Below are 26,217 nucleotides of genomic sequence, written 5' to 3' on the forward strand. Positions count from 1 at the left end.
TTGTCCCTGTCAGCTTCTTTCCACCAATGCGTCAGGAACAAAATGATTTCACATTCCCATGGGTCAAAATAGAGTTTAAGGACTTCTTGATTCAGCTAGAAAAGAAAAATTGCAGGACTAAAACTATTAATGTCAGTGTTATACTTCACTGAAATCTGATATGAAATTCATATTCATCCTGTAGATAAGACCAAGTACACAAGTGTGGCCTACAGTCTGGTATTATTTTCTCAAAAGGAAAATAATTATGTTCAGTTTTACCCATTTGACAGAATTTGTTGCTTTTCTGTAGCACATGAATTTCCTTGGTGCAGTAAGCCCCAGACCACACTGATGTAGCTTCATAAAAGGATTTCATATTAACCTGTGATATCCAGATTGTTATATGTCATTAATTTGATCTAACCTCTGATCTCTGTGTCTCCAACCACACTGGTCTCCTTGCCATTCCCTAGACATACCCAGCATGGAGCCATGTGTTCCTGTTCTCTCTTCCAGAATGTTCTTTCCCTACATGATCACAAAACTCCCTTCTCAGCATCCTCAGCTCCTGTTCACCTCAGAGGTCTTCCCAGGCTGCCCAATTTTTTTTTTTTTTTAATTTTTTTTTTTTTCAACGTTTATTTATTTTTGGGACAGAGAGAGACAGAGCATGAACGGGGGAGGGGCAGAGAGAGAGGGAGACACAGAATCGGAAACAGGCTCCAGGCTCTGAGCCATCAGCCCAGAGCCCGACACGGGGCTCGAACTCACGGACCGCCAGATCGTGACCTGGCTGAAGTCGGACGCTTAACCGACTGCGCCACCTAGGCGCCCCTGCCCAATTTTTTTTTTAATTGAAGTACAGTTGATACACAATGTTATACTAGTTTTAAGTGTATAGCATAGTGATTCAGTTCTGTACCTTACACAGTGCTCACCACGTTAAGTGTAGTTACCATCTGTCCCCAAAGGTATTCCAGTATTATTGACTGTATTGCTTATACTGTACTTTTCATCCCTGTGCCTTACTTATTTTATAGTGAGAAGTCTGTACCTCCTAATCCCATTCACCTATTTACCTTCTCCCTTCACAACCTTCCCCTCTGGCAACTACCAGGTCCCTGTTTATGAGTTCGTTTCTGTTGTTAGTTTGTTTTGTGGTTTAGATTCCACAATATAAGTGAAATCATATGGTATTTGTCTTTGTCTCACTTGTTTCACTTAGTATAATACCCTCTGAGTCCATCCATGTTGTTACAAATGGCAAGATTTCATTCTTTTTTTTTGTTTGTTTAAGTTTATTTATTTTGAGTGAGACAGAGAGAGCGCAAGCAGGGGAGGGGCAGAGAGAGAGGGAGAAAGAGAATCCCAAGCAGGCTCTGCACTGTTAGTGCAGATTCTGACTTGGGGCTTGAGCCCATGAGGCTGCAAGATCATGATCTGAGCCAAAACCAAGAGTCATTGCTTAACCAACTTAGCCACCCAGGTGCCCCAAAGATTTCATTCTTTATTTTGGCTGAGTAGCATTCCATCATGTGTATACACCACATCTTCTTTATCCTTCATCTGTTGATGGACACTGAGGTTACTTCCATATCTTGACTATTGTAGATAATGCTGCAATAAACATAAGGTTGCATATATCTTTTCTAATTCATGTTTTCATTTTATATGGGCAAATACCCACTAGTGGAGTCACTGGATCATATGATATTTCTGTTTTTAATATTTAATATTTCTGTTTTAAATATTTAATATTTCTGTTTTTAATATTTAATATTTCTGTTTTAAAACAGTTTCCCATACTGTTTTGCAGTGGCTGTACCCAGCATGTCCTTCCTACCAACAGCACACAAGCGTTCCCTTTTCTCCACGTCCTCACCGACATTTGTTATTTACCGTCTTTTTGATACTAGCCTTTCTGACTTGTGTAAAATGGTATCTCATTGTGGTTTTGATTTGCATTTCCCTGATGATGAGTGATGTTGAGCATCTTTCCATGTGTCAGCCATTTGTATGTCTTTGGAAAAAATAAATGTCTTTTCAGGTCCTCTGCCCACTTTTTAATTGGATTATTAGCTTTTTTGGTGTTGAGTTATAGGAGTTCTTTATATATTTTGGATACTAATCCCTTATCATACATATCATTTGCAACTATCTTCTCCCATTCAGTAGGTTACCTTTTCATTGTGTTGATGGTTTCTTTCACTGTGCAAAGGCTTTTTAGTTTGGTATAGTCACAATAGTTTAATTTTGCTTTTGCTTCCCTTGCCTCAGTAATCATATCCATAAATATGTTGCTAAGGCTGACATCCAAGAGATTACTGCCTACGTTTTCTTTTAGGAGTTTTGTTTTGGGTCTTACATTTAGGTCTTTAATACATTTTGAGTTTATTTTTGTGTGTGGTGTGAGAAAGTGGTCCGGTTTCATTCGTTTACATGTAGCTATCCTGTTTTCCCAATATCAATTATTGAAAAGATGGTTTTTTGCCTCCTTTGCCATAGATTAGTTAACCATATAAGTGTGGGTTTATTTCCACTTGTTCCACTGATCTTCATTTCTGTTTTTGTTTCAGTCTACCATACTGTTTTTATTACTACAGCTTTGTGGTGTAGCTTGAAGCCAGGTGATCTTATTTAAAATTTTTTTTTTTTCAACGTTTATTTATTTTTGGGACAGAGAGAGACAGAGCATGAATGGGGGAGGGGCAGAGAGAGAGGGAGACACAGAATCGGAAACAGGCTCCAGGCTCTGAGCCATCAGCTCAGAGCCTGACGCAGGGCTTAAACTCACGGACCGCGAGATCGTGACCTGGCTGAAGTCGGACGCTTAACCGACTGCGCCACCCAGGCACCCCAGGTGATCTTATTTAAAATAGGACCCTTTGCTGTTCTCATTCCCCTTAACCAGCCTTATTTTTCTTCATATGACCTGATGTCATATTAGATATTTGTTTATAGATATTGTTATCTCTGTGAGGTTTTGTTCTTCATCATGACCCCAGTACCTGGAGCAAGGCCTGGCACCTAAAAGGTGCTCAGTAAATGGCTATTAAATGAATATATGAATGGACCCAAGGCTCAGATAGCTGGTTTTACCCTTGACCCCATTTATTGGATGGATCTAGGTTCAATGTATACCTTTTTATTTTTATATCAATGCGTAAAATTTGGATTTTAGTGTTGGAAGGAAGCTCCTTTGAGCTCATTTAATGCTCTCCCCTCCTCAGTATAGAAATCCAATGCTCTGTTTTCCTATTTTGTGGGAGTGTTCCGAGCAGCAAGTCTTCAGTATCTTGCAAATAAATCTCATATAAGTTTCTTAACATTTATCACTTACATAGCCTGAGGCAATTAAATGTCTCCACACTACCTAACCTACCATCATCTCTTATGTCCTCTTTATCATAAAGAATAAAATGTAGTTTACTACTTTTAAAATGTGTTGTGGGGCACCTGGGTGGCTCAGTTGGTGAAGCGTCTGACTTTGGCTCAGGTCATGATCTCACTGTGAGTTTAAGCCCCACGTCGGGCCCTGTGCTGACAGCTCAGAGCCTGGAGTCTGCTTCAGAATCCGTGTCTCCTTCTTTCTCTGCCCCTCTCCTTCTCTCTCTCTTTCTCTCTCTCAAAAATAAACATACATTAAAAAAATTTTTTTAAATGTATTGTAAAATGTAATTTTAAGTGTTAAGTCCAGATACATAGTGTTGGTGAAGTGAGTTTTGTGTTTTGTTTTGTTTTGTTTTGTTTTCCTTACGAGTTGTCCTATCGCCATGTGGTACCTTAGTAGGTTTTTCAATTTTCTTAAGAGTTGCTCCTGGTGAAATATCTTTAGTACAAAGAACAGATTTCTATGGCAAATTTCTATGGAAAATGTTTTTTTCCCACTCACTGGGGATATGGGCTTTATTCTCTTCCTAGATTGTCGGACTGCACACCAACATTGACTTCCTTCTTAGCCTGTCTGGCCACCCAGAGTTTGAGGCTGGGAATGTACACACCGATTTCATCCCTCAACACCGCAAAGAACTGTTGCCCAGTCGGAAGGCCACAGCCAAAGAGCTTTTATGTCAGGCAGCTCTGGGTCTCATCCTCAAGGAGAAAGCTATGTCTGATGTTTTCAAAATTCAGTCACAAGGTATGGAATGCTTTTCTCTTTCCTCTGCTTGTCAGGATTTTATAAATAATCATCGGAGGTGCTTTTCTTTCTTTATGACACTTTTGTGTCCCTTTTCTTCTCTCAGTGGTTGACACTGTCCTCTGCTAAGTGGTTTTTTAGTATGAAGTAGATTCACGTATCATGGATGCATCCATAAACACTTTTTTAATCCATTAAATGTAACTTAACTAATTGCCTAATAGTGTTGAGCTGGGGCTCTTTTTTCAACCAAACGCTGGTCCTTCCTGTACCCTGTGCTGACCCCTTCCAAAACTTTCTTAATTCGCTGCTTCTCAAGGGCCTACTTATTGTATCCTTGTACCTACTGCAACTTCATTGGTCCTGGGGACTGAAGACAGAGCACTGGGGACTCTCATTACCTGTTAATTTATTGTTATTTCCTCCTCTCCTTTTCCATTCTGTGATCAAATTTCTGTCTAACTAGAGACCTAGGCACTTCCTCCAATCAGAGGATCTAAACATGGGAAGGAAAATGGCAGAGATTCATCCTGGTTGCCACGCGCACACATCTCTGCTTCAGCTTCCCCACTGAGTTGTTGCCCAACCTCTCCCTAACACCTCAGGAAGCTAGAAATTCATAATGAAAACTCATTAGCTTATTACAGTTTCAGTCAGTTCTCCATTAAAATGTTCTTCCCTCTAAATTGAGCAAAATCTGGGGACACAGGGTGGCTCAGTCAGTTAAGTGTCTGACTCTTGGTTTTGGCTCAGGTCATGATCTCACAGTTCATGGGTTCAAGCCCCGCACTGGGCCCTGCACTGACAGCGCGGAGCCTGCGTGGGATTCTCTCTCTCCCTCTCTCTCTGCCCTTCCTCTACTCTCTCTTGTCTTTCAAAATAAATAAACTTAAAAAATGAAATAGATTGCTAATCTGAAAGAATGCAAAACATAAAATAAGATAAGATAAGCAAAATCGGAACTCTCCCAAACTTGCTCCAAAATATGTACTTTAGGCTAACTCTGAGCTTTGGAGCAAACAGGAAAAAAGAAAAATTAATCCGTTTATCTCTTCATTATTTTTAGGATTATTATATTATTATAGGATTTTTTTATTAGGATCTTTAATTTCTAGATTCATTCAAGAAAGTTATATTGAGAGCTTAAAATATATAACTACATCTTTAGGAGATGTGTGCTCTATTCTCATTTTGTCCTTTTACAATTCTAAATGAAATGCCTCCAAATATGCCCATACAGTGTTCCTAAGCCTGAATATAGCATTGTTACAATCAAGCATCCTCTTACTCTCTCCTTCCTTTTTATAATGTATACTGGCACACACATGAACTTCAGAATAAATTGCTTCAGTTCAGCTATGCCGTAGCTCCTGGATATTGTCCAACAGACACGCCTGTGGGCAGGACGAGTGACGCACAAAGAGGCTAAGTGAAAAGAAAAGTAATGAGTGGTGGAGGTTTTGGTGACCTGGAACGCATTTGCCCAAGAAGGGGAGACCACTGTGCGGCTTGTGCCCCCAGAGGAAGAGAGCTTGGGCTGCAAATACTCGGATTTTAGCCAAGCTGGAATTTTTCATATAACCTTTTCTTTAAATTAAAGTATCTAATTTAAATTTAGAGCAATGAGAAGAACAAAGAAGACACATTTGAGCTGCCAGTGTAGGACAGGTGTTTTATGTTTTCTTCTGAAAGGTATGAAGTCAGTCTTGGTGTTTGTAAATTTGTTGTTGAATTTTAATTTTTTTTCTAGATCGGTACTCCCCTTTTGCATCCAGCAGTGGAAGAAGACTGAATACCTGTTACACCAGAAACATAACTCTCAGGGATGGTAAAAAGAGTAAGTAATGTTTTATTAAAAAAGAAATGTGCTTTATAGAAATATATCACTTATCTGGAAAAAAAGGATTCAGCCCAGACATGATCGGTCAATTACATTTTTTAAGCTCCCTAGCCTAACCATTGGAAGGAGTACTAGAATTGATTGGCTCAGGTGGTACATTAGTGCTATTTTTCTTCTTTATACTTTTTCTGTATTTTGTAAATATTTGAAAAATATGTCATAAAATATACATAGCAAAATGACTGAAATGAAATATGCCACGATGTTAGTGAGGTTACCATTGGGTAGCAGGATTTAAGGGGATTTCCCTCCCTCCATCCCCACCCCCATCATCCTTCTTTGTTCTCTTTGCTTTGCAGTTTTTCTTCAGCAAGAATGTACTACTTTTAAATAAGAAAAACAATATCCAAAACTACTCCAGTAGGGAGGATTACCCACCACTCAGGCATTGTTTCAGGTGGAAGAGGGTTACTAAGAAGCTATGATTTATTAAGTACCTGATCACATGTAAATTTTTAACTTCACTATAATTTAATTAAGGGGGAATCCCTATCATACCCATGTATGGCTGATGAAACAGGCAGAGAAGGTGAAGGAACTTACTCAAGGCTAGTGAGATTGACATCCAGCCTTTCTGACCTTGACTCCTGTGCTATTTTTACTTTTCCAGTGGAAAATTGATTTTTGACTGCAAACTAATTTGAGTAGGCTGAGGGTGGGACTGATTTATTGTAATTGAAGCCAGGAGAGGCTAACATCTAAAATTTTAAATTTTTTATAAATTTGTGGCTGGAACAACGTACCAGAGGGATCAGAATCCCATGATAGCAGCATCCCTTCTGCTACTGGACAGTTTGCATAGGAAACAGGATGGGTGCAGAGTCAGAGCCGAGAGAGCTAGTTAACCTTGAATGTGAGGTGTCATTAAACTGTGAATGCTCCATTATAAAAATGTACCCAGCAGGTAGAACAGAATCTTCTTGCCGCTCATGGGAACCCCCTCCCCCCACCCCCAGACAAAGTAGAATCTTCTTTATCTCAACTCTGTGTAGACATGCACTTAGTTTTTAGCAAATCCCCTTTTCATCTAAATTGATTGGATTAAAGCTCGAGATATTTTTTCATCATGAACCTAGATGGGCATTACTTTCCATGCACTGAGTACATGGAAAGAAAGTTTGCAAACATCCACTAGTATCTACTAATACCCATTTTATACTAGTGTGTTTATTCATTTCATCCTAAAAACCAAACCCTGCAAAATCTGGGATTATCGTACTCTAGACTCCTATATACTGAATGTAAGTATCAGCAGCAGTAAAGTTTCATTGACCTCTTCAACCTAAATTAAACAGAAAATCATACTGGTGATTAAAATTCAGATGAGCCGACTGTGTTATTTGGTATGGATCTTCACTGAAGCACTTAGCAGTGTTTTGAACTATGCTGCATTTCTTGGAAATTTTTAAATTTTTTAATTAAAAAATAAATACATTATTGAAAACCAACATGATCGCTGTTCACTACATCCTTTTGGTAGTTATTTTTCAACACTAACCCAGGCCTGATGTAATAATTTTCAGAAATGTTCTGGTGGGTCTCTAATAAATGCTAATTAACAGTAACCATGATTGGGGCGCCTGGGTGGCTCAGTCGGTTAGGCGGCCGACTTCAGCTCAGGTCATGATCTCACGGTCCGTGAGTTCGAGCCCCGCATCGGGCTCTGTGCTGACAGCTCAGAGCCTGGAGCCTGTTTCAGATTCTGTGTCTCCCTCTCTCTCTGACCCTCCCCCATTCATGCTCTGTCTTTCTCTGTCTCAAAAATAAATAAACGTTAAAAAAAAATTTTTAATTAAAAAAAAAAAAAAAAAACAGTAACCATGATTGAATAAGTGAGTACACCAAACAGGAAGTCTTAAGAAGCCAGAAGCATTTATGAATCTAAAGTAGAACTAATTCTTAATGATCTCAGTGAGAATTATCAAGTATTTTAAATATTTAAGGCTTGACAAATATTCTTACTTGGTTGCTAGTGGCCATGCTTCACAGAATCCTGCCCTACCCTCAGTAGTAACAATAATAGCTAAGATTTTTTGAGCTTTTGGTATATGCCAGCTATTAAGTTCTTTCCATGGATTATTTAATTTCCATTTTCAGAACAAGCCAATGAAATTGGTGTTGTTATTAGTGTCAACTTTATAAATGGGGAGCCAAAGTTTAGAGAGATTAATAATTTTCTTAAAATCATAACAAAAGTAATTGGTGGAACAGAATTCAAACCCATACTCCAGGGTGTATGCACTTATCTAACACTGCACCATGCTAAACTTCCATACCTTATTAAATACATTAAGAGGATGGGATACCTGATTGGTTCAGTGAGTAGAGCATGTGACTTGATCTTGGGGTCATGAGTTCAAGCCTCATGTTGGGCATAGAGCTGACTTGGAATTAATTAATTTAAAAAATAGGTAAGAGGATGTTTAAGGTTCTCTTGTGGAGGTCTAGAGATAACTAAGGGAGGGACGAATAAGGTCAGTTGCCCTATAATATATGAAAGAATTTATTCTCTTTGATGTAATTGTAAATGGGATTGTTTTCTTTATTTACCTTTCTGCTATTTTATTATTAGTGAATAGAAATGCAGTAGGGGGTGCCTGGGTGGCTCAGTCGGTTAAGCCACCGACTGTTGATTTTGGCTCAAGTCATGATCTCACAGTTCATGAGTTTGAGCCCCTCATCGAGCTCCGTGCTGACAGCAGGGAGCCTGATTGGGATTCTCTCTCTGCCCCTCCCCTGCTTATGTGCTCACTCTCTCTCTCATTCTCTCTCTCTCAAAATAAATAAATAAAACTTAAAAAAAATTCAGACTTTTGTGTGTTGATTTTGTATCTTGCAACTTTCTGAATTTACTTATTAGATCTAATAGTTTTTTGGGAGAGTTTTTAGGATTTTCAATATATGGTATCATATTATCTGCAAACAATGACAGTTTTACTTCTTCCTTATCAGTTGAATACCTTTTATTTATTTTTTTGTCTGATCGCTGTGGCTAGGACTTCCAGTACTGTATTGAATAAAAGTGGTGAGAGTGGACATCCTTGTCTTATTCCTGACCTTAGGGGGAAAACTTTCAGCTTTTTATCATTGAGTATGATATTAGCTGTAGGTTATCGATAGATGAATAGATAAAGAAGATGTGGTATATATACACAATGAAATATTACTCAGCCATAAGAATGAAAATCTTGTCATTTGTGATAACATAGATGGACCTAAATGGTATTATACTAAGTGAAATAAGCCAGAGAAAGACAAATACCATGTGATTTCACTTATATGTGGAATCTAGAAAACAAAGCAAGTGAATAAACAAATAACAAAGAGAGAAACAGACTCATAAATATAGAGAACAAACTAGTGGTTGCCAAAAGAGGTGGGGGCGAATGAAATGGTGGGGAGGATTAAGAGGTACAAACTTCCAGTTATAAAACAAGTCATAGGAATGAAAAGTACATGATAGGGAATATAGTCAATAATACTGTGATACACTTACCATGGTAAGCATTTCATAATGGATATCGTTGCTGAATCACTATGTTGTATATGCAAAACTAATTTAATATTATATGTCAATTATAATTCAAATTTTTTAAAATGTTCTTAAAAAGACTTTTCCTGGCAATGTGTTTACTGTGATTCTATTGGCATTCATATCAGCTAAATACTTTTCATATTTCATAAATCAAAAAAAACCCAAATCTGGTGTAAGTGGATGCATTTTCTCTTAAGAAGGATTGAAAGATATTGACAAGACATAGGGCGGAGAAGTTTCATTTACTTATATGTTCATTACAAAGTTTCTGAAAAAATAGATGTTCTGAGTAATGTGAAGAAGAGAAAAAAAAGATGTGTTTGTCCCTACTTTTCTTCCTTAAGGAATTTACCATCTGGCAAAGGAGAAGTGAGTATGTTGGGAAGATATATGGTGCAGCGGTTCATAATGCAGACCCTTGAGTTAGACTGTTATGGGTTTAAATTCTGGCTCCTCTGTTGTCTGTGACCCTTGGGCAAGTGACACACTCTCTCTAAGCATCAAGTGTCCTCACCCATAAATGGGAATGGTAGTGGTAATTACTTCCTTGGGTTGTTGTGGATATTAAATGAGACAACACATCAAAAGCTCATTGTACGTCACATAGCAAGTGGTCAATAAACATTAGTTGCCGTCATTATCATCATCATCATTAAACTTGCTACTATTGAAAGACAAAGTGGATATGTATGTCACATGTTAATTAAAAAAAGGTTGGAAAAATAAATAAATTTTTAAAAGTTGGTTGCAGAACAGTATGTATAAGAATATGTTGTTTTTATAAAAGAAAAATACTAGTTTGTGCATTTTAAAAAACTTGAAGGGGCTCACGTGTTAAAGAGTTCAATAGTAGTTATATCTGGGCAATAGAGAGGACTTTCACATTTTGCTTGATGTACTTCAGTATTTGACTTTTGTGAGGTTTTATTTTTGCAATTTTTAAAAAAAACGGATAAAGAGAAAAATTATTCCATCATAAAACTGGATGAGGAAAGAATTATAATGGTGTTCTATATGTAGGAGTCTGTCTAAATGTTCAGAGAAGAGCAACTTCATTCCACATAGACTTTTCCCAAAGACCACGAATGAGCATGATGTCAACAAGGGGCAAGGTTTCAGTTGGGGTGGCTGGGACTGGTGACACAGTGAAGGGGGAGTGGAGCAAAGAGGCACAGTGGGGCGAAGGCTGGAGGCACATATGGAGAATATTAATTGGCCCATGTTCCCTTTTCGTTGTAATATAGGGCTGTGTAGAAGAAGGGTGGGAAATATGACTGAGTTCAGGGCCTTCAGTACCAGGCCAAGTATTTTGAATATAGAGGAGACATGCTAGGCAGCATCAGCTGGAAGGGCTGAGACAGGAAGCAAAAAGTTCCAAGAAGACCTCAGAGTCAGCCAGGCCTCTGGCCATCAGCCTGAATGAGGGTTGAGTGATGGGAACGAAAGGAAGAAATGAACAGGACAGGTAGGGAAGGATGTGGCAGCTTTGTAGTGGCTATTGCATGTGGAAAGCAAAGGAGAAGGTAAGGATGACAGGTTTTAAATCTGGATGACCAGGAGAATACTAGTGCCAGTCATGGAGCTCCCAGGGCGGGAGGGAATGCAGGCAGAGTGGGGACATGATTTGATTTATTGGACCTACCATGTTCACTTTAAGGTGCCGATAGAGCATCCAGCTGGGAATGACTAATCAGAGTTCTGGAGAAGGAAGGTCAGGGCTGGAAATAGATGTGAGCTGGCAGCATCAAAATGGTGGTTAAAGTATCAGGAGTCGATGAAGTGACTTTGGTCTGCATTCTCTGCACCACAGAGCTTTTGATTTCCATCTCCTAGCAAAGTCCGTAACCAATTCTGTGTCCACAAAATAATATGAAATATATTGTATATTATATTTATATGGTCGGTTACAGTTTACAAAGCAGTTTCACATTTATTTAATCACTGTTACATTCTCATACCCATTTAACAGGTCAGAATGGGGCAGAAAATCAGGACTCAGATTTTAAAGGACAGTCAAGATCACAGAGGTGATCACACCACAGATGGCAAATTTGGGTCTTAAATGAGAATTTCTCTCTCCCAATTCATTGCATTTCCTATTTTAACACTTTAACTTTCCTTGTTTAGAGAAAAATATCTAAAATATCCTACAACATTAAAAGAGCTAAAACTCCCTCTTTAAAAAATTTTTAGTATAGTTAACATACAGTGTTTTATTAGTTTCAGGTGTACGATATAGTGATCCAGCAATTCCATATATTACCCAGTGCTCATCAAGATAAGTACACTCTTAATCTCCTTCATCTGTTTCACCCATCCCCCCCATCCACCTCCCCTCTGGTAACCATCAGTTCTCTATCAGTTTAAGAGTCTGCTAAAAGTCCATTTTTTAAGAAACAAAAGTTTGAAATTCACTTTTATTGGAACTTACCTATAGATTTTTAAAAATCTTGTCAGGGAGTTAAAAGATGTTGGTATCCCTAAAGGCTGGTTATCTTTAGGTTGAAAGAGATTTTTAGAATGCCCGTCTATGATTGTCTTCTAACTTTTCTTCAATTTTCCCCCCTTTTTCATAAAGATGTAGCCATAGCTGTCACATATAACCTCGATGGGTCATATAGCATGCAGGTAAGACTTACTGGTTTTCTTTTTACAGTTTAGAGCCAATTCTGATCTCTCTCATACAGAGGAGGGTCTTTGTTCACACTCTGGTTTCTCCCAAGCCATTGGACTATAGTTAGGAGAATGTCATGTGTTTTTATTTCAGACCAATTTGGGGAAATTACCTCCTCTACACTTTCTGATTGTTTCCTCAGTTTGGCTGTGGTTCGCCTAAGTATGAAAACCTGTTTTAAAAAAATAGCATTGAATTAGACAGCTAACGAATTCCTGAAGTATGTGCATGTATTCACATCTAAAGCAGCCATTCACAAACTTTTTGGTCTCAAAATCCATGGATACCCTTACAAATTACTGAGACTCCTCAAAGAGCTTTTGTTTGTGTTAATTACATGTATTAATACTTACCATTTAGAAAATTTAACTGAGCATATTTTTCTTACTGTTATTTTTAATATATATTCTACAAAAGTATACATAATGTAAAATATACCATTTTAAACATTTTTGAGTGTAAATACCATCACATTGTTGTACAGCCACCACCACCTTCCATCTCTTTTCCTCTTGCAAAACTGAAACTCTGTACCCATTTAAACAGTAACACTCCATGTGCCCCCTTCCCCGCCCACCCCCCCTCAGCCCCTGGCAAACACCAGTGGGCTCTCTGTATCTATGAATTCGACTACTTTAAGTACTTCATATAAATGAAATCACTCAACATTTGTCCTTTTGTGATTGGACATTTCACTTAGCATAATGTCTTTAAGGTTCTTCTATGCCATAGTTTATGTCCAAGTTTCCTTCCTTTTTAAAGTGGAATGATACTGCATTGCCTCTGTATATCGCACTTTTGTTTATTCGTCTCTTGATGGAGACTTGGTTGCTTCCACCTTTTGCCTGTTATGAATAATGCTTCTGTGTACATGGGGGACACATATCTCTTTGAGACCCTATTTTCAATCCTTTGGGACATACACCCACAAACAGAATTGCTGGTTTGTATGTTCATGTTCTATTTTTAATTTTTTGAGGAACTACCATACTGTTTTCTGTAGGGGCTGCACCATTTTACATTCCTACCAACAGTATTGGAGGGTTTCCTTTTCTCCACATCCTCATCAACATTTACTTTCCGGGTTTTTTTTTTTTTTTTTTTTCTTTTTTTTAACAGCCATCCTAATGGGTGTGAAATGTTATCTCACTGTGGTTTTGATTTGCATTTCCATAATGAATAATGATGTTGAGCATCTTTTCATATGCTAATTGTCCATATCATCTTTGGAGAAATGTCTATTCATGTCTTTTGCCTTTTTACAATCAGGTTGGTTTTTTGTTGTTGTTGAGTTGTAGGATAAACTGAGAAAATTTAAAACCTAAGATTACACAAGCACACGTTCATTAGCTATCAGAGTAACATTACCACATGTCCTGCAGTCTCTAGAAAATCCCACTGTTTGTTCATGAGAGAATGAGAATTTTTAAAAAAGGCAAATACCATTAGTATTATTATGAAGTAGTTTGATATTGTGGACCCCAAGAAGGGTCTTGGGGACCCCAAGAGATCCACAGGTCATAATTTGAGAATCTCTAGTCAAAATGTTTATGATAGCCCTCAATGAAAAGAATCCATTACACTGACAAAATGAAATGCTGAAAGGGTTAAAAAAACAATGTGAGAACTCAACCAAATTCCTATATATTAAAGTACAAAATCAGAGACTAGAATAAATCATTTGTAATATGAGCCAAACGACGTTAAGTCCAACAAAATTGATTGATCAAGGATACTTTGGATCTGCCAATACTATGAGATACCATTTTCTTTCTTTCTTTCTTTCTTTTTAAAGCTTATTTATTTTTGAGAGAGAGAGAGAAACAGAGTGTGAGTGGGCAAAGGGTAGAGAGAGAAGGAGACACAGAATCCAAAGCAGGCTCCAGGCTCTGCACTGTCAACACAGAGCCCGATGCAGGGCTCAAACTCATGAACTGTGAGATCATGACCTGAGCTGAAGTCGGATGCTTAACCGACTGAGCCACCCAGGCACCCCTGAGATACCAATTTCTTAAACTGAGATTCAGAAAAACTAGGGGGTCAACGTATTTTAGTATATGAGAGTTGTAACTGATACTCGTACCTCTGGTTTGGGGAATGCTTCATATCCCTTGGTAAAGTTAACTCCAGATTGAACTACTACATTTCACAAATTTAGAATGTGCTTGTGTAAATCTTTAAACAAAACTGTTCCCCATCTAACCTTTATGTCCTGAGAATTTCACAAACATTCACATGGCTGTTTTAGTAGGTTACAGAGCACAGTAAAATGTCATATTTAACTTAGGATAGATGAGAAGCAGCATATAAATACTGCACTGTAACCTATTTCACCTTAGCCTACATCGTATATTTGAAAAGAATAGCCACAGGACTTTCACAGTAACCTCATGGGAATTGAAATGAAAAATAGAGAAGATTTAAATGGATTTCCTGTGTGTGAAGGAATTTTTTTTTCTTGGGTGTGTATGTGAGAAAACATTTTTTAAAACAGAAAGGTTTCATGTCCTTTTGTCAGCTTCCTTGAAGGATCAAGTGTGAAGTCTGTTTATTGGCACTCTCTCCTCAAGGGCAAAAATTGTGGCTGTCTCCAGCTAGTTAATCTTCTTAACTCATAACTCAAACCCATAAATTTTATCTACATCTTGGGGAGATAAAAGATACACCATCTAATTAGGTGGTTCTGGCCTTTTTCTTTACTGACATTGGCATAGTAAACCCAAATTTGACCTCAGGTACTCAGAAATGAATACTTAACATGTAATATAGTCAACCAAATTTTGATAATTTTACTTAATTTGATTTGTATTTCTGTTTCACATTTTTATTGTTATCCTTAAATGAACATTTATCTGTAGCATTATGGCACTATAGATATGTTCTCTGGGTTTTTTTTTTCTTTTAATTACCTTAACTGCTATTTCTATGTAGAGTACTTTGTTTATGAATCTTAGGGGCAAAGTTCCTACAGGGCTTTTTAAAAAAAAATATTTTACCTGTTACCTTTTGAAACTGTTAATAGTAAAGAATCGATTCTGATTTTATTAATTCTGTAGGGTTATTTATTTTTTAAGAATCTTATTTTTCTGTTTTTTGTTGTTATTGTTTTTTCAGATTCAAGATAAAACTTTCCGAGTCCTTGGTGATCTTTGTAATGAGGGAGACTGCACTTACCTGAAATGTTCTGTTAATGGAGTTGCTAGTAAAACTAAGCTAATTATCCTGGAAAACACTATTTACCTATTTTCCATGGTAATGTCCCTTTTTTATAATAACACTGTTGAGGTTTGGGAGAAAATTGCTTGACCGAAGGCAATTCACTAAAAGATTAGAAAGACCTTGCTTCCTTCCATCACTGCCATGACCTTTCCTCTGTGTTTCCTTCTCCACTCTGTTTCTTTGCCAGATTTCTGCCTTCCCTAGTTCTTTTGTCCACACATGTTCTCCCTGATAGACACATACCATTTGCTGCCTTTAATTCTGAAACATGCCCTTACATCCTTATTGTCAGAGAGTATCTCACTGCCCATTGGGCAATCTTCTCTCTGAGATTTGATGCCTGAATACTTTGCCCATCCTCCTGGCACTTGGAATTCTGGGGATTTGGGAGGAGGTGACCCCTGAGAGCGAGTCTATGAACTGGATGTTTCTTGTGGGGATGGGGGCAGTCAGAAGGGGTAGTGTCTTGGCAGTCAAAGGATGGTTGATGATTGAGACAGACTTGGCATATCTTTGGTCAGGAGCTTATTTCCTGACTCATTGCTCTCACGGGCCTGCTGCCTGATGAGCCCATAGTTTCTGCACGGGCAGAAAAGAAAATGCATTATCAAATACACTGTGTCCTCTTCAGAGTCTTCTCACATTTGAAAAACACCTTACAGATCATAGTCCTTTATATTCCAGTAATTAAACTACTGTATACAGAATCAAGGATGATTTCACTTTACTAGGCATTCCTTTCCATAGTTATTGCCGGAACAGTATGGTGGTGGAGGCAGTTTGGTGGAGTGGTGATGAGCGGGAGTTCTGGAATGTGAAGCTGCTTTGGTTCAAATCTTGGCTCTACCTCTGAGCAGCTGTGTGACCTATGGCAAGTTAAACTCCCTGGCTTCAGTTCCCCCATCTATAAACAGGAATAATAACAGTACCTCCCTACCTCATAAACTTGTTTTGATGACCATATATATACATACACACACACACACACACACACACACACACATATGTATAAAACTGTTAAGAACAGTTTCTGGCTTAGTCTAAACACTTGATAGTGGAGATGCTACTCAAAATGGCTATCAGATAGTGGCTATTTTTTAGCAACAGTTACGTACATTAATTCCTTTAATCCTGTTGTGAGGCATGATGCCAATACTCCTTTATAATGGGAAACCAAGACTAAGAGGAGTTTAGTAATTGCTTAAGGTCACAAAGCTAGATTAGAACCCTGGTATTAAAGATTTAACAAATAGCTTGGAAACAGTCATTACCTCAGGGTACAGTGATTTGAAACAGTGATTCAAAACTACAGCGATTTGAACTTGATTTCAGTTCCAGTTTGTTTTCTGTTTACAGGCGGGAAGTACTCAGATTGACATTCCAGTCCCCAAATACTTGTCTTCAATGAGCTCGGATGGAACTCAGGAAGGTGCCATAGCTCCTATGACGGGTACCATTGAAAAGGTAATCATGTGAATGTATACAGAATGATGTTCAGTAAGGCCCAGTAAATATCTCCATTGAACTTAGTCATATATATTATTTTTCTCTCTCCAATCTCTCTCATTGGGAAGTATCCTCTTGAAGAAAACAAGAGACTGGGACACCCGGCTGGCTTAGTCGGTAGAGCATGTGACTCTTGATCTTGGGGTTGTAAGTTCAAGCCCTGTGTTGGGTATAGAGATTACTTAAAAATAAAATCTTTAGGGGCACCTGGGTGGCTCAGTCTCTTAAGCCTCTGACTCTTGATTTGGGCTCAGGTCATAATCTCATGGTTCATGGGATCAAGCCTGGCATCAGGGTCTGCACTGACAGCATTCAGCCTGCCCAGGATTCATTCTCTCTCTCTCTCTCTCTCTCTCTCTTTCTCTGTCTTTATCTCTCTCTCTCTCTCTCTTCTCCCCCCCACCTCAAAATAAATAAATAAACATTTTTAAAAAATAAAATAAAATCTCAGGGCTCCTGGGTGGCTCAGTTGGTTAAGCATCTGACTCTTGATTTCACCTCAGGTCATGTCATGAGATCGAGCCCCCGCATCAGGCTCCATGCTGAGTGTGGCCCTCTTCCTCTGCACCTCCCCTGTTCGCTCACTCTATAAAAGCAGGCAGGCAGGCAGGCAGGAAGGAAGGAAAATCTTAAAACGAGACTATGTGATAGATTGATGTTCTATGTTCAGTCTTCAATGAAAATACCCGTTTTCCTAATTTATGATACTGTTATTTTTGAAAGTGGAAATTTCCATCAAAGTATAAATAATCTAAATTTGTCTTTTTATGATTAAAATGGAGCATTCACCAAGCATTACCCAAAAGGGCTATTTTTTAATGTCAAATTTAACACAAACAATTTATCATTAAATAACATTTTTTTTTCCAATGTACATAACTACATGTGTGTTAAAATTTGAAAGGCTGGTACTGATGAAGAACAACGAGGTTTGGTGTTGAATGCTGTATATATTCAGAATTAAGATCCATGCTGAAGTAACTTCAAATGGTGGTAGATTAGTAGTGTCTTTTTTATGTATACACTTGAATATAGTAGAGTTCCTTTAAATGCATCCAAGTCATAAAAATTCAACTCTATATTGTTGGTACCCAAAAAGAAGAAGGAGGAAATAACTATTTAAGTAGTGAAAGTGATTGCACCCCCTATTCCCCTCTGCACATGTTTGTCCCAGAGGGAGTATGAGCTCAAAGACTCTGATCTGCCTTTAACTCACTCAATCTCACTTTCCGTGTACATTCCAAAATGTAGGCATCCCTGAACATCCATAGGGGAAAAATGCACATTTTCCCCATAGCCGCCCCCTAGACCATTGATTTCATCAAACACTGTTATAGCATCACCCAGCATTGGGTGATTTGGGGGCTTTCAGAGGTGTTTCTCATTTTTCACAATTTTGGCTCTACACATTGACTGTGGAACCTAATTCCACTGTGTGATGTTTCTAAAAACTCCTTGATAACCATGTTAACTAAGAAGACAGTGAGACCATATGGGATATATGAGTTCACTTATACATGAAAAATGGAAAATACAGGTTTGTTTGTTTTTTTCCCCAAGGTTGCCAATAATTTAATTCTTTCACATGAAGATCGTCTATACATTTACCACACAGGGCACTCAAAACTTGGAGCACTATCCTAGACTACCTATTAAATCTAGAAAACCAGGCATGCCCCACTACCCTGCCCATGACATTTAAGTGCATTGGTTCTTCCCCTGTTGGTGTTATGTCTTGTCTGTACATTTATGAAAACACAAAAGGACCTCGAAATATATAAAGCATATTCATCTGATTCAGGGAAAACTAGATGGTTTGGGGTTGGGGAGAAGGAGCTGAGCAGTGCTCCCCACTGACAAGAGGGCCAGCAGTGCAAGATTGATCTGTAGGTCTCTGATTTGTGCCTGTACACCTGTCTTTGACAGATTAGACAACCAGACAGACCCATACTTCTACTGTGTACGTTTATATACCACCTCTGTGGACCACGAGGGACCTCTGTGTTTAAAAAAATTTTTTTATTGTTTATTTATTTTTGAGAGACAGAGACAGAGCATGAGCGGGGGAGGGGCAGAGAGCGAGGGAGTCACAGAATCCGAAGCAGGCTCCAGACTCCGAGCTGTCAGCACAGAGCCCAATGTGGCACTCAAGCTCACGAACCGCGAGATCATGACCTGAGCCCAAGTCGGACGCTTAACTGACTGAGCCACCCAGGCACCCCGGAACCTCTGTGTTTTTAAATATTAACCTGTCACTCTTAATCTCTAGGTATTTGTGAAAGTCGGAGACAAAGTAAAAGCTGGAGATTCTCTAATGGTTATGATTGCCATGAAAATGGAGGTAATGAAATCATAAGTTCACTTTCCAATTAAACTTAGGGAACTATCAGATCTAATTGTTCTTTTGCCTTATTTTGTAAGCTAATACCCATTTTAAATATTAAGAGCCATGGATTGATGAAACATTAACTGCAGGAAACAAAACTAAAACCATCCTCCCCTTAAATATATTTTCATTTTAATTTGGTGAAACTGCACCTGTCGGTTCTGATGCTAAAATCAAAGAAATTGTCAATTCCTTAAATTCAGGCAGTTAGCCAGTTGACTGTTAATCGTTGGTATTTTCTAAGGCCAAACTTAGGATGCCAAGCATCAGTATCAAAGTGAAAACCTCAATCAAACTAGATTAGCTATTTTAGGTCTTTAGAAATTGTAGGCCAGTAGTTCTCAGCCAGACCACATGTTACCGTCATCTGAGGGGGAGAGCTTTGAAAAACTACTTCCCCAGACTGGTTGAATTGGGATCTCCTGGAGTGGGGCCCAAGGATCGTCAGTTTTTAACAGCTTCCCGGGTGAGACTCTACTGTGAAACTTGTTGAGAATTACCAGCTAGACTAGAGCTTCCCGATTAGCAACCTTGCAGGTGTTACAGGTACGTCAAAGTAGTGACTCCTCACAACTGCAAAGCACACCATAAAAATGTTATATCCTTTGGGTGCCATGCTTGAGAAACCTCAAAACAATTGGCTTTATTTTTCACTTTCGTCTCTGTTGCCTTGCTGTGTGCTCAGTCTTCATTAGTATTACAGCCACGGCCGTGTCTTGTGTCCCTGCAGCTTACCATAAAGGCCCCAAAGGACGGCACAATCAAGAAAGTGTTCTACCAAGAAGGTTCTCAGGCCAACAGACATGCTCCTTTAATCGAGTTTGAGGAAGAGGAATCAGACAAAAGAGAAGCAGAATAAATGCCATCAAAGAAATGTCCAATTAAGCAGTATCTTAAATATAGTATCTGTACACCAAAAAGAGAAAGTGCCTTCCTGCTTTTCTCGGAGTCTAATAAACATCAGTTTTACTAAATGATTGTACAATTAGGCTAATATTTGAGAATCATGTACTTGGGTCACAAACACAATAAATTATCTATTTCATACTAATAAATTGAAGTATATTTTTTTATTGGAAGCTAATATAGTTTGTTTCTGCCTCAAATTGTATACACTGTAGTGTCTTTTAGGAAGGCGGGCAGCAACTTGATCAAAAGAGAATGATTGGAAGAGAAAAGGTTGTTTAATTATTTCCCATTTACGATCATGATGAAAATGGACGTGTTTCAGAGACGGATGCAAATCTGAAAATATGATTGAGTTGAAAGTGATTTTTCTGGGGCACCTGACTGGCTCGTTTGGAGGAGTGCGCAACTCTTGATCTCCTGGTTGTGAGTTCAAGCCCCATACTGGGCGTAGAGGTTGCTTACATAACTAAAACCTAAGGGGTGTCTGGGTGGTGCAGTCAGTTAAGCGTCTGACTCTTGATCCCGGCTCGGGTCATAATCTTGTGGTTTGTAGGTTCTGTGCTGATGGCATGGAGCCTGCTTAGGATTCTGTCTCTCCTCTCTACCCCTCCCCCATTTGTGCATGCACTCTCCCCCTCTCTCTCTCAAAATAAATAAACTTTAAAAAAATTAAAAATAAATAGGGGCGCCTGGGTGGCTCAGTCGGTTAAGTGTCCGACTTCAGCTCAGGTCACAATCTCACGGTCCGTGAGTTCGAGCCCCGCGTTGGGCTCTGGGCTGATGGCTCAGAGCCTGGAGCCTGCTTCAGATTCTGTGTCTCCCCCTCTCTCTGCCCCTCCCCCATTCATGCTCTGTCTCTCTCTGTCTTAAAAATAAATAAACGTTAAAAAAAAAAAAGTTAAATAAATAAATAAATAAAACCTAAAAAAAAGTTACGTGGGAAAACATCAAACCCAAAATTGATCTATCTCCTGGCTGCCAAGAAAGCAATTCCATTGTCAAGAGAGTGGTGAGGAAGTCCCAAATAGTAAAATTGGAAATGTGGAGTTCTCAAATCTGATTACACATCCTAGTTAGAACGTCTATTTTTCCAACAAGGCAGGATGAAACTCAGTATCCTAAGATGTGGGTGGGGGTGAAGACCGATGTCAAGTGACTGGTGCAGAAAATAGGTATTTTAGGGGTTGGGGTGAGAGAGCTCTGTGGGCAGGTGTAATCAAGGCAGACCTCATAGAGGAAGGAGAACCCAGAGCAAGAGTGGGGAGGGGGAACTTGTAGACTAGAAATGAAGAAGCAAGGCTTCACTATTGAACGTGAATAAGGTGTGTTCTATATCCAAGAACAGATCTGCCCAACAGGAGTGGGAGGTCCTTGGGAGGCTATATGAGAAAACCTGTGACATTTAGGTTGGGGCCAGACTAACTGGCATGGAGGAGTAGGTTTGGATTTTATCTTGCAAGGGGCAGTTATATTGAATTATATTTTAGCAAGGAAAATTTGGGAGAAAATTTGGCTAGTAGAGCCCCTTTGAGAAACTTCGACATTATTTCACAAGGTTGAACATCTGCATACCCTATGACCTGACTTCTAGAAATGCACAAATGCACTTGTGCACCAAGAATGTTCATGGCCACAATACCCATAACACTGGAAGCAATCCCAGTTGATTGGCAGGAGAAGGGCTAAGTAACGCTGGTATGCCACACAGTGGAATACTATGTAACAACAAAATAAACAGGATAAGAATATCCACAAGGATGAATCTTGGAATCATAAAGTTAAAGGCAGGGTATTTAAAGTATTAGGTATTGGGCCAGGGGTTGAGATGGGTGAGGCATATAGAGGTGGATGCCAGCGACCGCTAGTGTTCTCGTAGGGCTGATGGTTGGTTGGTTATATTTATCAAACAATTATGCTTCGTATCTAACATGTTACATAGGAACTTTTTATAATTCAAATAGTATTTTTAAAAATTTCATCTGGCAGCAATATGCCAGTGGATGGAGGAAGAGAAGAATAGAGCCTGGAACACCCATTGGGAAGAAGTTCCTGCAGGTATTTTAGCATGGGGTAAAAAAGGAGAAGGCCATCTCAACCAGCGCTTTTTGAAAACGATATTTTTCGCAGCAGAGGCTACAAAACTAAAACAAACAAAACTCTAAAAGCGGGAAAAGCAAAGGCGCTCAGGTAGAAATTTGGGGTTGCTATTTGCCCCCTTTCGTCTCTTCCAGTGGAATAAGATCAAGCTCTCGGTTTCCTTGTTACCTCGCTGTGTTGGTCAGAGGTAATAATATTCATGGAAGGAATTTAAAGCCAGTGGTACCCACATACTGGTGGAATTCACCGCCTCCTGCGGTGCTGTGTGGACAGAGTTCCTTTGCACCTGACTGCCTCTGTTCCTCCTAAAGACAGCATGTACCATCATACACACCAGAGCGTCTGGAAACCAAGATGGTAAGAAACATTTTTGGTTTTTTTTTTTTTTGCCCTTGCCCTAATTAATGGGAAACAGGATCCAGCTGTGTAGAACGCACCATAATTCATAGCATGATACACCTGTGCACTAGGTGCCACGGGGCCAGGTGAGCGGTGTCATAAATTCTACTTTGGGTTGGGAAGCTGAGGGAGAGGCAGTGACGTTTGAACGGGGCTTTGGAGTACAGCCATTTGCTAGCGGAGAAAGAAGGTAAGATAAGGCCATTGCAGGGAGAGGGACTAGCACGGGCTAATAATAACAGTAAGGCATGGAAGTGCGCTCAGCATTCAGGGCACAGAGCGATCCGGCTTGGGCTGGAGCACCGGGGTGCGGCAGGCAGGGGCTGGGGAAGTGGCTGCCCAGCAGGGAAAGGACTTTATTCTGGAGGCAGCTGGAGCCCTGGAGATTTTCAAACAGGCATGTTTTTCAAAGCTGTTTCTGTCCACAGTCTGAAGTACAGATTGGTGAGAGAGAGACTAAAGACAGGGAGACCAAAACAGGCACCAGATACAGATGCCAGAGCTGGACGGGCCAGGTGGAGAAGATAGAGCTTGGTACACATCTCCAGGACTTAAGAGTAGCTTTTCTTTTGGATAACCTCCATTTGTAAGCATGGGTCAAAACCAGAGGTGTATGATTGGAAGATAGCAGTTGGCTACTTTATCTCCGACAGTAGCATTCTGGATGCGTTGTGTTCGGGTCTAGGACAAGGAAGAAAACAACAAAAGTTAAGAGCCCTGATGGCTGCTTTTTAATTGCTGGCGAGGCCACGTAGCATTGTAGTCTAGACAGCCTTGGAAGTTAAATTTCTTGCATTCAGACCCTCCTCTCGCCGCCGCTCGCTGTAGTGTCTCTGGCAAAGTCATTTACACTCCCTGAGCTTCATCTGTCAAGGTGGGTGGCAGTGCTACCTCACTGGGTTGTTTTGGAGATTAAATGAGAAAATGTAGAGGTGGCCTTCAGCACTGTGCCTAGAACATCATTTACACGCAACTGATAGTATTAATTTTTAACTGCTGTTACTGCTCCAGAGGAATTAAGGAACTGCTCTAAATCCAGCTCAGCTGGTTATCCTTGTCAGCGAAATTCCCGGGTCCTGCGGTGGTGAAAACCTCTACCTGGACACGCATCACTCCGTCCCCTCTCTTCACTCACTTCCCCCCAGCTCTGGTCTGCTCCAGTGTCACCCAGGCACCTGTCAACCACAGGCAGACTATGGTGCCATCTGAGGAAGCCTCCATGGTCCCCTCCCTCTGCGACAGTGGGCTGCCAGGCTGGCATGTCCTAGAGCCCGCATGCTAATGGGACAGCAGCACGCCCAGAAGCAGCATGTTTCCTGCACAAAGGACAGGCTGCACTAGCTCCATCTTTTACATACGTTGTGACACGTGTGTGTAGATGGCGCGGGGGGCGGGGGGGCTACGTTGTCTGGTTTCAGCCTCTGTGTGAGTGGGTGTCACCACTTCCGTAGGGCAGCAGAGTAGGGAGGTCTCTTCCTTGGCTGCACTCACTGTTTTTCCTCCACGACTGGCTTCTCTTCTCACCCTTGCACGCTTGCCGTTCTTAACCTTCAAATAGTTCTCTTAGGAATATTAGAAGCTGAAATGTACATCTATGTTCTGTGTACACGTGACACTTGTGGTTAAAATATTTACAGTGTTGATAGTAATACCTTGCACTTCTGTTGCACCTTTCATCAGGGGATCTCCAAAAGCACTCCTAGATTTTCACACCAAGCTTCAAGACACCCAGAAAGAGGAAAATGTGATTTAAACTGTGTGGTGAGAGGGAAGGAGATGGATGTCCCCAAATGCTGTCCTCCAAGCCCAGAGCAGGGAGCCTTGGGTCATTAGTGCCTTCCTGCTAATGACACACTGCTCCCTGAGGGCTGGCCCCAGGGAGCTGCAGCCTTGGGGTAGCGGTTCTACTCCACCAGACTCTAAGTATAGGGCATCCCAGGAGGCTCGGCCACGCTCCACAGCTCTCAAAGTCGCAGGCTTTGCCTATCCGACTAGGAACAGTCTTGCCTATCCGCCCCCACCCCCCCATGAAGAACCCTAGGTTCCTTCTGGACCAGGGAGTGCCTGGATCATTAGCAGATCCTAGCTGATACCAATGATTACCCTGTCACCCTGACATTTGTCTCCCACATGCTGGATGATGGGAATCAGAATGCCCTGTGCCTCTAACTGGCTCAGACTCCTACAGCGAGTTGCAAGTGCAGTGTGAACATTCTCCCCTTAAACCTCCCAAGTCACAGCCTTGGTGTAACTCCCTCCCTCCTAAGACGGCTAACCTCATTCTTTGTACATACCACCCCTCATTAGCTTTGTGCTGAACCCTTTGTTTAGATTAGAAATAATTCTCCAAATCCACCACCTCCTCACCAAAAACCAACAAAAAAAAAAAAACACTAACAACAGCAACAAAAGATAACTTGGGACTTCTCTCTCTTCTCGGTTATTGTTACTCCTTTATCATTACTACCTATGTCGTCAGGCATGGTGGTTTTTCCCCCATTACTGAAAGCAGGTGTCATGCTAATCACAATTCAGACCGGCATCCCACCTAACTCTGTTCTCCTATTGACCATCTGGCCCCACTTAGAGCTTCCATTTTTGATGTGTCATTCTAAGTAGTCTACCCCATCCACAATGAGTAACACTTGCCCTCAACCTTCCTTACTCCTCTGTAGCCAGACCCACCACACACCCTAACCCTGGAGTCATTCCACATTAATACAATACATCAAGCAATTATCGAAGATCTATATGCAAGACGGGTCATAGGTCTTTAGTTCATTGGCCATGTAAGTGCCATTAGTCTCTTCTCAGATAAGTATTAATGTTTGAATAGGTAATACATGCCCATGGTTCATAACCTAAAAATGTATTTTAAAAGGTATACAGGGAAAATCTCCCTCCTATCCACAGCCCCCACACCCCTGGCAACCTTGAGCCGCTATTAATTGTTTGTTGTGTATCCTTCCAGTGTTTCTCCATGCACTCAAAACCAAATACAACTCTGTGGTCTAATTTCCTACCTTCTACAGTAAAGATCAAATTCTGCACTTTGCTTTTGTTATTTAACCATGTGTCTTAGAGATGCTTCCATAACAATATACAGGGAGTTTCCTTAGTCTGTTTCAGAGCTACACGGTTTTTCCATTTGTTCCATTTGTCCCACTAAATGGACATGACTTATTCAACCAGACGTTTACTGGTGGACATCTAGGTTGTTTTCAAAGCCTTGCTATGACCAAAAAGTGCAGTGAATAACCAGACAATATTTCATTTTGCACATACACAATTATATCTGTTAGGATAAATCCCTAGAAGTAAATTGCTTGGTCAGAGACTAATAATGAATTATTTAAAAATTAAGCTAAATATACCTACATTTGAAGGTATTGTTACGGTGCCCGCAATAACAACTCACATTTATAAGGCATTTTATGATGTGCTGATATTTTATCACCAAGGGAGGAATCAC

At 40.0% G+C, this 26,217-nt stretch overlaps 1 protein-coding gene across 4 annotated transcripts in view; it reads left to right on the forward strand.

Moving 5' to 3' along the window:
- Positions 1-20,395, forward strand: part of MCCC1 (methylcrotonyl-CoA carboxylase subunit 1) — a 59,863-nt gene extending 39,468 nt beyond the window's left edge. For 2 of the 4 annotated variants that reach the window (XM_045502830.1, XM_045502831.1), the window contains exons 13-19: positions 3,904-4,120; positions 5,871-5,957; positions 12,134-12,183; positions 15,344-15,481; positions 16,805-16,912; positions 19,224-19,295; positions 20,071-20,395. In XM_045502830.1, the coding sequence (XP_045358786.1) occupies positions 3,904-4,120; positions 5,871-5,957; positions 12,134-12,183; positions 15,344-15,481; positions 16,805-16,912; positions 19,224-19,295; positions 20,071-20,199 (801 nt within the window). In that variant the 3' untranslated portion in view covers positions 20,200-20,395. The other 2 variants (XM_045502832.1, XM_045502833.1) reach the window with 2 other exon arrangements.
- The last annotated feature ends 5,822 nt before the right edge of the window (positions 20,396-26,217 follow it).

The sequence above is a fragment of the Leopardus geoffroyi genome, chromosome C2 (assembly GCF_018350155.1).
Source record: "Leopardus geoffroyi isolate Oge1 chromosome C2, O.geoffroyi_Oge1_pat1.0, whole genome shotgun sequence".
Classification (NCBI taxonomy): Eukaryota; Metazoa; Chordata; class Mammalia; order Carnivora; family Felidae; genus Leopardus; species Leopardus geoffroyi.